This window comes from Periophthalmus magnuspinnatus, chromosome 16 (genome assembly GCF_009829125.3).
Source record: "Periophthalmus magnuspinnatus isolate fPerMag1 chromosome 16, fPerMag1.2.pri, whole genome shotgun sequence".
Lineage (NCBI taxonomy): Eukaryota > Metazoa > Chordata > Actinopteri > Gobiiformes > Gobiidae > Periophthalmus > Periophthalmus magnuspinnatus.
In genome coordinates, this window is record NC_047141.1 from 5450318 (window position 1) to 5462997 (window position 12680).

General features: G+C 40.4%; 1 protein-coding gene across 1 annotated transcript; it reads right to left on the reverse strand.

Moving 5' to 3' along the window:
• Positions 1-682: 682 nt before the first annotated feature.
• Positions 683-6781, reverse strand: rbm8a (RNA binding motif protein 8A). The gene is made up of 6 exons (XM_033980808.2): positions 6677-6781; positions 5951-6010; positions 5481-5558; positions 4143-4279; positions 3123-3259; positions 683-821 (listed from the first exon to the last, which is right to left on the reverse strand). The coding sequence occupies exons 1-6, from the start codon at positions 6774-6776 to the stop codon at positions 773-775; spliced, it is 561 nt and encodes a 186-aa protein (XP_033836699.2). The 5' UTR covers positions 6777-6781; the 3' UTR covers positions 683-772.
• Positions 6782-12680: the final 5899 nt, after the last annotated feature.

The window sequence follows — 12680 nt, forward strand, 5'->3', positions numbered from 1 at the left end:
ACGCATCCAGAGCAGACACATCCAAAGCAGAGGCATCCAGAGGCTCCAGAGCAGACACATCCAAAGCAGAGGCATCCAGAGCTGACGCATCGAGGGACTCCAGAGCGGACACATCGAAAGCAGACGCATCGAGGGGCTTGAGAAAAGACACATCAAAAGGAGATACATCCAGAGGCTCCAAAGCAGACGCATTTAAAGCAGACACATCCAAAGCAGATGCATCCAGAGGCTCCAGAGCAGACGCATTTAAAGCAGACACATCCAAAGCAGATGCATCCAGAGGCTCCAGAGCAGACGCATTTAAAGCAGACACATCCAAAGCAGATGCATCCAGAGGCTCCAGAGCAGACGCATTTAAAGCAGACACATCCAGAGCACTCATCTAAAGCAGATGCATCGAGGGGCTCAAGAAAAGACATATCCAGAGCAGACACATCTAAAGTAAAAAAGCTAGCTTTTGCACAATTCATGAGCTCATGTTCAGTGACAACCACAAAAGCATAAAAAGTGAATAAATTAAATGTTTTTCATTTTAAAAGTTTATTTTTTTTCCTCTTTTCAAACAATACAATTCAGTATTTGGTACATAAATGTGAAACTAGACAGAATGTACAAATCAGCCAAACAAGTTCAAATACAAAACATCAACCAGATAAGAAGAAAAAAAAAAAAAAATTAAAAAAAAAAAAAAAAATCACAGATTGACACAGTTGTCAGTGAGTAACAAAACAATTGTTTCTTACAAGCATTATGTTAAAAGGGTGTATTAGCTTCAGCGTCTCCTCCGGTCAGGGCTTCTGCTGCGTCTACGCCCACCAACCCTACAATAAAAAATTTAAAAAAAGACAAAAAACACAAGGTCAACAGCTGTGGACATGGCATGTCTCATGTCTCACTTAAAAACTCTTAAAATACTGCAAAGAGCAGACTAAGAACAAAAAAATAAAGGCAACGTGATATTTCTGCATTTTTTGTGGGTCATTTTTCAGTCCTTTCATATTTGAATTTCACATCTAAGTATAAACACATTTTAGCACATTTTTGCAGGATTGCCACAACATTTGATCATACTTATCTGAATACTGCCAGAAATAGCACAAAACAGTTACTTTAGTAGTAGTAAGTGGTAGTGAATGTTGAGCCAATTTCCATCTGCAAGGCAGATGTGTCTTGCCCAAGGACAACAAAAGTTGACCCTTTCAACTTTTAAACAGGTGGGCAAGTGCTCTCAATGGACCAGTGACGCTTTTCATAAGCAGTGGGTATTTCTGGTGCAGTTGATAGATCTCCACTGAGGGAGGACCCCGTTTTCTGCAGACACGATCTACATTTATCAAGGAATTAAAGACATTTGTGGCCACTCTTATTTCTCACATGTGGTTTATTAACTAGCCACATTTCTCTTGACACTTTTGAGGCAAAAACTACTGACAGCTATCACAATGTGTGACGCATCCTCTGCCATCAGCCAATAGTGCATCTGGATATATCCTCGTGACTCAAACCTATTCAACTCAAATCACCTGATCAACTTTTACCATGCTCAAAACCATGAGCGAAGATGTGCTCCATGGGGCGTGGTATAAAGCTGGGTAGTTGCAGCAGCACGATGACATTTTACGCTTATGTGCCAAGTTTTTTTAGACCAATATTGTGCACCTCTACCATAGACAGTCTCTGCCATGGATCTATTATAAAATCTCTGCACTGCACCCGTGTTTCTCAGCAACTTTACAAACAATAACCGAGACCAAAACCTTCAACAAAAATAGGAAACCAACAGAATCACTAGTTTGTGTGGATGTATGTTGTAATAGCACAATTTCAGTAAATCATAAATATATAAACGCACAGCCTTTAAACAAAAGCTTTGTAGTCGGAAAATGTTCACCATCATCTCACTTTCGCATTATTCTTATGTGAAGCCGATCTCAAGCCGTTGTTTGCAGTGTGAATAAACAGCTGTGTGATGCTGGTCATTGGTTCATGATCAAAATCTACAGGATACTTGTTGATACTTGATATTTGTTCACGGCCCTGGCATTTGCCTGAAGAACTGACCAGATAAAAGCGTGAATTTTGTGAAAATGTGCAAGATTCTCAAGCGGGTCAAAGTGGGTCTCTTTGAGTAAAATATATACTACTGGATATTGAATTCTATGTCCTCCCTCGATGGAGACCTATTTACCACAAAATAAAGCTCTAGGCCCACCACTGATAACTGGTTTACATAAGAGAGAGGAGTGCCTGAGTGCCTAAGAGAGCAGACTTAAAGCTGGTGCATTCATACAGATACAGATGAGTATATGCTAACAGTGGTAAACTTGGACATAAATATGGACAAGGGTACAAGCTGGTAGACCAGCTTACCCTTGTCACGACAATTACTATATTGACTTATTCTTAAAGAGATGATAGCTGGAACAATATATTTTGGGACTCAATATATATGGTTTGCTTATTTTCTTTGCAATAGTGGAGAGATTTTTGCCATTTTTTAAGTAATAAGATTTGAGCTGCAGAAAGTTGATTGATTCTGCTATATATTTTTGCACCCTCGAATGCCCTTTAATGATTTTGTATTTATAGTTTACTGGGATTACCCCGCTTTATTTATCCTATTTTTTTCTTTTATGTTCTACCATGTTACCTTTTAGTGTCAAAATTGCTATACTTGCCCAAAATAACATATTAACACATTTTTTAAGTTTCACTTTCGGTTTTGACACACATTCAGTCACTCTGCCTTCAGAGCACCATCACAAAATAATCAGTGTGCATCACGCTAATGAAACTACTGCATCACATCAGGTTTGTGAAGTTCTTGTGTACAGTTTTGCATCATGTTTTAGCATTTATGGAGAGTTGTGGTGTGGAAGCTTGGGTGATGTAGACTTGTGGGCGGTGCATTGCACAAAATCTTAAACAATAAAGAGGGTTCAAATAGGGCTTGGGAAACATCACTAAAATGCATGGATGACATCTAAAACCTCTTCAGGCATGTTTTTGATTAGGGAACAAAGATATAACATAGAAGGCAAAACAAAAAAAAAATTACAAATATATCGTGCTTCAAAATGTGGCATTATGATAGTCCTAGTAAGATGCTGCAGTGTCCTCACCTCCTCTTGTTCTTTGGGGGCCCTCGCACAAAGCCCCAGTCCACGCTGATGGGCTGACCCATCAGGTCCTGACCGTTGAGCCCCTCCATAGCAGCCTGGGCCTCTTTGTAGGTCTCATACTCGACCAGAGCATACCCCTAAGAACAGAGTTAGAGCGGGAACAACATCATGCATTATTCAAACTATTAATTTAATCAGTTGCCCTCCAAGGCTGTTGAATGACTTTATGGGCGTGGGCAATGAGTGTTAAGCTTCATACCAACAGAGAAAACAGTGACTATGTGCTCGACAAGGTATGAAATGTCTTTCTAATTATAACACTGCATTATTACATCTCACAGCAGTAGAGGCCAGAATGAGATCATAATTTGACCCAACTGTTCTCAAACATATTCCTTGGCAAAGAAAAAAAATCTCACTAATTGGTTAAATCCTGTCACGCAAGAAAATGGTAAAGACATCAGCCATGAAAAAAAAAGACATATCAATCTCTAGTCATTTCATATTAAAAAGGGGGTATTTTACTTCTGTGGGGTATTAATTACACATTACACATAACATATTTAGATCATGTTACCATTTATTGTATCGAAAATGCTATATTTGCCAAAAACAACGTATTAACATGTTTTTGATGCTCCGAGTCTCCCCTCCCTTTGCTCTTCCCCTTCAGCGTGACATCACAACACAATCAACATGCGTCCCGCTAATGAAACTACTGCACTTCGTATCAGGCTTGTAAAGTTGCTGTGTAGAGTTTTGTCTTTGTAGATTTATGGAAAATGGCCATGTGAGAGCGTGTAGGCTTGTGGGTGGAGCATTGGACAGAAGCTTATGGCCAACTGTAAGGAGGGTTCAAATAGGGCTTGGGACAGATCAACAAAATACTTAAAATACTAAAACCTCTTCAGGCATGTTTTTGATGAGGGACATTATAGCATGGTAGAAATCAAATAACCCCTCTTTAAAGAAATGTATGAAACTAAAAAGTTACCAAAGACCTGTAGGTTCACGTCTCACCTTGAGGTAGCCTGTTCTGCGGTCAAGATTTAAATGCAGGTTCTTGATTTCTCCAAACTCTGAGAACTTGTCATGGATGTCCTCCTCAGTGGCCTCTTCATGTACACCAGTCACAAACAGGATCCAACCCTCCACCGCTGAAACACACACAAACACCTTTATTTATACATTAGCCTGAACACAGACCTGGGCTGAAGCTAACTTGTTGCATTTTTTATTTTACTATACCGTGGATCATTATGTTAAAACACAATATTCATCTAAAACAATTTAATAGAAACAAACAAGTCCGCTGACTTCCACGTTAGAAATGTACGGTTCCCAATGGAAGCTGACGTCGCCATAAAAGTCATCATAACAAGGAGCCACGTAGCTGTCAGCACCTCCAATGGATAGCTGCACACTAGTGAGCAGCAGCCATTTTTTCATTTGTACCAAAATGTTGCCAAATCCAACACTTATCACAGATTATGAAAATAAAATTGGAGAACAAAATAAGTACAGAGCAGCGGGTGTATGCCGGTGGCAGCGAAAACAGGAGTTGATTGGCAATATGGCGTCTTAAAAATAAGCAACTAAGGATCGCTCAAACATTCACAAATCCCTCCAAACGCAACTTTGAGAGGGTAAATGGTGAGGGGAAACAACTAGAACATGGTTAAAAGCTTTGAAAAGTTGATTTTGCAGAATAGGTCTGCTTTAATCCAGATTCAGTTATTTCTGATTGAGATGACAAAGTTTTTTGTTTTAAGAGCGGTCCACAGAAACCCTCTGTCAATTTCAGGCATTTGACTATTTTGGGTTAAATAACAAGAAGGTTTTGCATGTTTTGCTCCTGAAATTACTGTTGAAGTAAAGGTGCTCCGATCTGGATATTTGAGCCTGATACTGATCATCTGAATTTCTGATTGGCTGATACCACTCTAGCTGTTAACTGGAAAACTACAACTACATGACATCACAGAGTGGAACAGAGCATTTTGAGCTCTGGAGATGTAGGCAGACAAATAAAGGGTTACTCAAACATGTGTATGAAACAAAACAACTCCTGGGGTGTTTTTGAGGCGGTAACAACATTCTATCATGACAAAGCTCGCAAGAATCAATTTTGAGTAATATAGGAAATTTAATGAGATCAGTCACTCTTTGATTAGACCATGCACTTCGTCCTGTGGTTCAAAGAAACAATCTGATGAAGGTTATTTGCATGAAACATAATCTGAAAAATGGTCAATGCAGTTTTTCAATTTTGAGGGCAACAACCTTTATTGAGAGAATATAGGTAAGAAAATAACCACAGAGCACGTGCACAGGTCTAAACTAAAGCTTAGAACTCACATCTCTGAGGACCAGGCTCATCTCCATCCTGCTCCACTGTGTCGTAATCCTCTTTGACCCGGGACCGGGCTCCCTCCTCTGCATAAAAATAATACATCAAAAAATCTTTATTATAAACAAAATCCTAACTCACACAGCACCAACCAGAGTGGCAATACTTCACTCTTATTTCAATACAAAGAAAAAGCTCTACACAGATTTTGATGGCACGAGTTTAAATACTATTTTGTAGACAACAGAATGTAATTATCAACACAAAATAAGGGTGATTTTTATGTCCAATGGTTTTAATTTTTGAATTGTCTAAGACTAAGGTTGTCTTGATGTGATTTTTTTTCTGTATCAATACTTCAACTGAGCACATAGTATCAGCAGTGGTTTTGGTATTGATTAGTATTTGGGTATCAATGCTTTTGAGAATCAAAGCACTAAGAGAACACAACTGAACATGATAGAGGAGATAAACCCACCTGAGCCAAAGCCGCGGCCTTTCCTCTTCTTGGCCTTCTCCTTTAACTTGTGGATGCTTTCTGTAAAGACAGTCACAGAGGGGCATTAGGACTACACCAGTGTACGCAGTATGTACATTATGATCCGTTTGTATGTCTTAATCACACAAGGACTACACTCATCCAGCTCACAGGAGGCGCTGTGGCGTGACTACCACTCGCTTTTAATTGTACATTTGGCCAAGAGACTGTCTGGTACAGTGTTGACCAGTGAAATGAGTGAGGGTAAGAACCAAAGTAAAATCCAATTTGTTGATTCTATCTGGTTAGGAATCGGTTCCCAGAACTTGCTGCGTAGAAGTCTACGGCCTCTTTTCAAGCAGCTCAGAAGTTACACACTGGTGGCGCTAAGTATCAACACTTTGATCATTTGTAGAGTTTGTCAATCACAAGATGTTGCAACTTTTCCTCCACGTCTCTTTGTCCTTGATGGTCCAAGCGCAGATCATGTTAAATATACATTTGGATGTGCACAGTTCATATTACGCTCTTTACACAGAAAACACTCTGGAGTGGATGAGTTAGCGCCGAGCGCGGATGAATGGCCCGCGGCCTGTACCCGCCGCATGAGCGGGACCAGGGCAGCTTTAGAGCCGCTATCAGAGCTACAATCCCCGAGGCCGAGCCCCAGTACCGTCGGGCGCGGTGGCTCCTGGTTCTCACATGTCTGTATTAGTGCGTTCATACCATCACCATCCTCGTCCATAGGAAAGTCCTCGCCTCCCGCCTCATGAAGATCCAGCACGTCCGCCATCTTGTCTGTGTTGTTAGAGCTGTCTGTGCACATGCGCAGTGCTGCTTTGTTTAACTACCGTATTACCGCGAGAAGGCGCGAGATTTCGCAGGAGAGGAGTAATGCTGCCACCTGCTGTTCGGTGTTTTGTTCACATGTATTGTTCAGCTGTTCAGTTTTTTCTGTAACTTTTGGCACATTTTCTGAAACTATTCGTAAATGTGGCAAATATTTTCCACAATCCGCACTTGGGTTTCCAAACTATTCACTCAAAACATAAAACAATTAAGGATATTAGAAAAAGTAAACTTACAACAAACTTAAAAACTTATCTAAACACCATCCAGACACTGATGCTACAACTGAGAATGTCTAACACTTTAGACGTGTAGTGAGAGGGAGTCAGAGACCTGTAGGACAGTATCACTGTGTATCTGTTGATACAAGAGTGAGGCACATGCTGTAAATTTGTGTCAAATATTACGCAATCATTTAGGGAACAAAAAACCTCCACAGTTTTCAAATCAGTGCTTTTTAGTATCTGAACTGTGTCAGACTTGGACTTAGAGGTCCAAGTCTAACATTTGGAAAATCCATTTATATTGTGATTCAGTTTTGTCCTTGTCCATGTATTTGGTCTATATAGACTTTGGTGTGCAATGTTTAGGTAAACAGAAAAAATTTAATATGGTCCTGCTGTTTGACATCTTGATAAGGGGGTCTCAAGCTTTTCTCACCGGTGATTTGTTAGGTGAGCATTTATTGTATATAAACTGTACTTTTGATCCACTTTCATGTATTTACTAATCCAGGTGCTAAACTGGGAGTGCAAACCAAAAGCGTGTGTGCTGCAGGTTCAGCAGGCAGTTCAGACAGTGCAGCAGCACTGGGGCCCCTCCAGGCCTTGAGGAGCCCTTATGGACCTCTGTTTGGATTATTAATCTTCACACTGTGGAGGACATATAAACATACAGGCCATGTTATTTTACCCTCTATAAAAAGGATTTGTTACAGGTATTTTTATTCCCCCTGCCATTTGTGCCTAAGGGTTTGTCTTTGTGTGGATGCCTGTGTGTTTTCCGCAGGGCTCAGTACAAAGGCCCATGGTACCTTATATGGAGGGTGGGCTTGTTGGCGTTTCTTCAGCTGATTTATAACCTGTTTTTTCCCACATTCCTCTGGACCACTCAGCTGCAGTACTCCCATCCACCAGCAGGTGTGACTCGAGACTCAGTGTCAGTTTATCTGGACACTTCCTCAGCAGGTTACTCTTCAGCTGAGCTTTTGTTAGTCCCAGTCCTCAAAAGAACCAATTCAGTTTCAAAGAGCTTTTTTATTTTTATTTTTCCCGTTGGGGAACATGATTTTTTGATCTGGCACATTCACTCACTGCCATGACTACACAAAACAAAGGCGCTATAATGTGTATCATAGATTAAAAGAGACAAATATAAACATAAAACATGATATTACAAAAACGTTAGACGTGAAAAGATATGCCACATGGAGCAGTGTGTGCTGGACATGGAGACTGTGAGTGGAGTCTGATGAGGTCAGAGTTTGAAACGTCCGAAGTGCAACCTACCTGTGGCATTCCAGTGATGTTTCAATCGTCCAGATGATCTTATTTAGGGGGTCCTTAGTCAATTTACTCAAGTGAAACAGAACAGAGTTATGTTTTGTATTTTTCACGTGACATAGTTTCTCTTTGAATGGGGTATTATTTAGGTACTCAGTCAACTTAGCACTGACCCTGGATGAGACTGGACTGGTCAGAAGCAGACTAAAACTATTGCCTCATATAAGAAGGTAGAACCGTTAATTGTCTGATTTTTAAAATGCAAAGAATCCATATTTGCATGACCTTTGACCTCTGAATGGTAGTATTTCACATTTACAGGTCAATCATGTGACATCGGCTGAACAAATCAACTGAAGATGATTAAAATACTACATTGATTAGTGTTTCTCCATCACCAAAATCAGTATTTGCAGAGAGAACAGTCTGTTCACACGCATGCTGTTTATGTACCGTCCTTAAGAGGTCAGGGGTCACGCAGCCAAGGAGTCCAGCAACAGAAACAACAACTAACAGCATCACCATAGTAACTAAAATGTATTTCAGACTGTAACCCACACTGTCTCAGGACATAACACTTGCTGTTCTGCAGCTAAAGTATAAAGCTGAGACCAGGGAGGGTTGTAACACTGGGGCAGTTGTAACAGCAGCACTTTAGACAATCAGGGACCAGACAGGACAGTAATGTTCATTTCAGTGTTCAGTGTATCCCTGACCTCACATGAGAATTTTCAGGACTGTGAACTGGGGTATGCAGATTTTACTAAGGAAAAATGTATTTAGAAGCCTGAAACCAAACTAAATTGTGTGTAATGAGGAATGAGGAGGACTGTAATGACCCCCCTCTATAAATGAATGCAAATGACTTTGTATAAAATAAACAGGTCAGAGCAATCAAGATTTGATGATTGTGTTTATGTAACCCTCCTCAGCATGTGGTTTTGTAACAGAGGAAAACACTTATGCACCTGTGATTATTTTCCAGAAATTGTAGGTGCCGTTTGTTGACAACAAACATAGATATTTTGTGTAAAACTTTGAGAGCTATGCCTTCAAAACTGCGTGAGGTGTAAGCCTCCCTACAGCCTGGAACACTTTTATAAGGGTAATTCTATTATTAGGGGTACATGTCACTTCACTGAAAAGTGAATAGTAAAAAGCGATAAAATAAATACAGTCTTGTTCAAAATAATAGCAGTACAATGTGAATAACCTGAATAATGCAGGTTTTTAATATATTGTTTATTTCTACATGGCAAACAAGTTACCAGTAGGTGCAGTAGATTCTCAGAAAACAAACAAGACCCAACACTGATGATATGCACGCCCTTAAGGCTGTGCCACTGGGCAACTAGTTGAAAGGGGTGTGTTAAAAAAAAAATAGCAGTGTGGCATCCGATCAGCGAGGTCATCAATTTTGTGAAACAAAAAAAACAAAAAAAAACAGGTGTGAATCAGGTGGCCCCAATTTAAGGATGAAACCAGCACTTGTCGTTGGGTCGTTTAAGACATTGTTCAGAAGAACATCGTACTTTGATTAAAAAGAGGCGCAAAAAATTATAGGCTGTTCAGCTAAAATGATCTCCAATGCCTTAAAAAGAGAGATGTAGAAGAAAATGAAAGACAACCATCAAAATGGATCGAAGAATAATCAGAATGGCAAAGGCTCAGCCAATGATCAGCTCCAGGATGATCAAAGACTCTAGTCTGGAGTTACCTGTAAGTGCTGTGACAGTTAGAAGACGTCTGTGTGAAGCTAATCTATTTTCAAGAAATCCCCCGCAAAGTCACTCTGTTAAAAAAAAGGGATGTGGAGAAGCGGTTACAATTTGCCAAAGAACACCTCGACTGGCCTAAAGAAAAATGGAGGAATATTTTGTGGACTGATGAGAGTAAAATTGTTCTTTTTGGGTCCAAGGGCCACAGACAGTGTGTGAGACGACCCCCAAACTCTGAATTCAAGCCACAGTACACAGTGAAGACAGTGAAGCATGGTGGTGCAAGCATTATGATATGGGCATGTTTCTCCTACTACGGTGTTGGGCCGATTTATCACATACCAGGGATCATGGATCAGTTTGCATATGTCAGAATACTTGAAGAGGTCATGTTGCCTTATGCTGAAGAGGACATGCCCTTGAAATGGGTGTTTCAACAAGACAATGACCCCAAACACACAAGTAAACAAGCAAAGTCTTGGTTCCAAACCAACAAAATGCTTTTTATGAAGCAAAACCATGAAATGTAAATGAATTGTGGAATGTTCATGGAGTGGAATAACAGCTGAAAGGTGCCACAAGTTGGTTGACCCCATGCCACACAGATGTGAAGCAGTTATTAAAAAAACTGTGGTCATACAACTAAATATTAGTGTAGTGATTCACAGTATTGCTAAATCCTACAAACAAAAATGTTTCTACAAAATAATTTTGAGTTCGTACAGTCAACGGCAGACACTGCTATTTTTTTTAACAAACCCCTTTCGTCTAGTTGCCCAGTGGCACAGCCTTAAGGGCGTGCATATCATCAGTATCGGGTCTTGTTTGTTTTCTGAGAAGCTACTGCACCTACTGGTAAATTGTTTGCCTTGTAAAAATAAACAATATATTAAAAACCTGGATTATTCTGGTTATTCACATTGTACTGCTATTATTTTTGAACAAGACTGTATATATAAGTACAATACAAATGATTTGGGACTTAAACTTGAAATGATTCATGTTTTAAAAGTGTTTGTCATTTCATATTGATTTGATCTTAATGTGCTGCACTTATGATGCTGCATTTGTTTGAAAAGTTTGTATCTTTTTGTTACAGGCTGAAATGTTTTTGGTGACTTATTGAAAACAGGGAACCTTAGGGTGTAGTGGGTACTGGGACGGGGCCTGTGCTCTGCACACTTTGTCTGGGAGAGTTTTAATCCTTTAATGTTTCTGACCTAATCCTATTGGAGAGACAAGTTGTGATTATTTATATTTACCCAAATATGTGAGTCACATCTTTAAGTATGACTGTGTGTGGCTGTCCCTTCCCCCTCTCTACAGCCTCCTCTTGCCCCAGGGGAGCCCTGCAAACTGCTTATTCAACAACTGCAGCCATAAAGAGGACATTATGACACAAAGAGGCCTGTGTGGTTTCATATTTATATTTAATGTCCCTCAGTGTCCTAATGGAGCACTGTAGCCTCTGCTCTTTGCTCACCCCTGGCCCCTGCTCCATCAGCACGCTCCAGGGCCCTCACGGCTACAGACCTCTCATCAGCACACACTAGTACTTTTGTGTGGTACACTATGTGCACATTAGAACAGGCATTAGACAAACAACTGATAATAAATAAACACAAGGCTTTACTTTGTGTTAGACCTTTGGTGACCAACAAGGTTAGATCAGGAAATGGTGGAGCAGTTACAGCTAGAGGAATTCCTGTGATATTTGTAAGTTTACAAACTCCAGGTCCATCTTGTAAGTCCTGCAGCTCTGCTTGGGACTATTTTATTTTTGTAAACATGCAGAGGGAAGCAATGGGAAGGATGTCTGTGCTTTTTTTTTTTTTTCAATATAATTTTAAAGGTGCACTATGTAAGTTTTTTGGTAAAGAGTCCACCACTTGCTTGATGAGAGATGTTATTATTTTGCCTGAGATGTTCCACAGTATGGCATTACTGTTTTCTATTACAGATGGAGATGCCTCCAGGGCAGTTTACAGGTCAGATCCTTGGAGAGGTGTCCCTGCTCACTCTAAGAATGCATGATTGTGTTTATTTACATCTGTATTTTAATAGATACATGATAAATTAATGTCATACTGTGAAACATTCCAGGCAATGACAACGACACCAGAAGTGGCATAGTGCACTTTTGATTCCACTACATGTGTCTTTATGACCCTTCAACCAATTAGTATTTGTCTGAAAGGTCCTCCTTTTCCTGATCACTTTTTGTGAGTGCGAGTTTGATATAAAATAGAACTCAAATCAAGAGACCTCAGTTCATTTTAATGAGCTTTCGTTTTAATATGTTTTATTGCATTTGCAACCCCCACGTGACCTTGTGCTCCAACTAGTGACTAGCTACTATTTGCACACCTGCCCTTGGGTACACACACTGAAAGTGAAAGTGGTGCAGAACAGATGGAGAGCACAGAGAGAGAGAGAGGGAGTGAGGTAGACACGGGCTCCGTCTGAAACACACGAATGGCAGGATGTAGGAAATGGTCTCTGTCTGGGGAAGAGCCAGTGTGTGCCATGGCTGCAGCTGTGAAGAACCTGTACAAGGCAGGATCACAGGATAGAGCCACTCATGGCAGGTCCACTGGCAGCAGCAGGTGCACGTTCACTATAGAGGGAGCAGACTGAACACTACACAGAGGGAGCAGAGTG

What these genes read in the sequence shown, in the direction of transcription:
- rbm8a (XM_033980808.2), bottom strand. Translation starts at nt 6,776, where the DNA reads ATGTGCACAGACAGCTCTAACAACACAGACAAGATGGCGGACGTGCTG. An exon ending in AGGCCGCGGCTTTGGCTCAG is followed by an intron (nt 5,559 to 5,950) that starts GTGGGTTTATCT and finishes ATTTTTATGCAG; the next exon opens with AGGAGGGAGCCCGGTCCCGG. An exon ending in GCAGAACAGGCTACCTCAAG is followed by an intron (nt 3,260 to 4,142) that starts GTGAGACGTGAA and finishes CTCTGTTCTTAG; the next exon opens with GGGTATGCTCTGGTCGAGTA.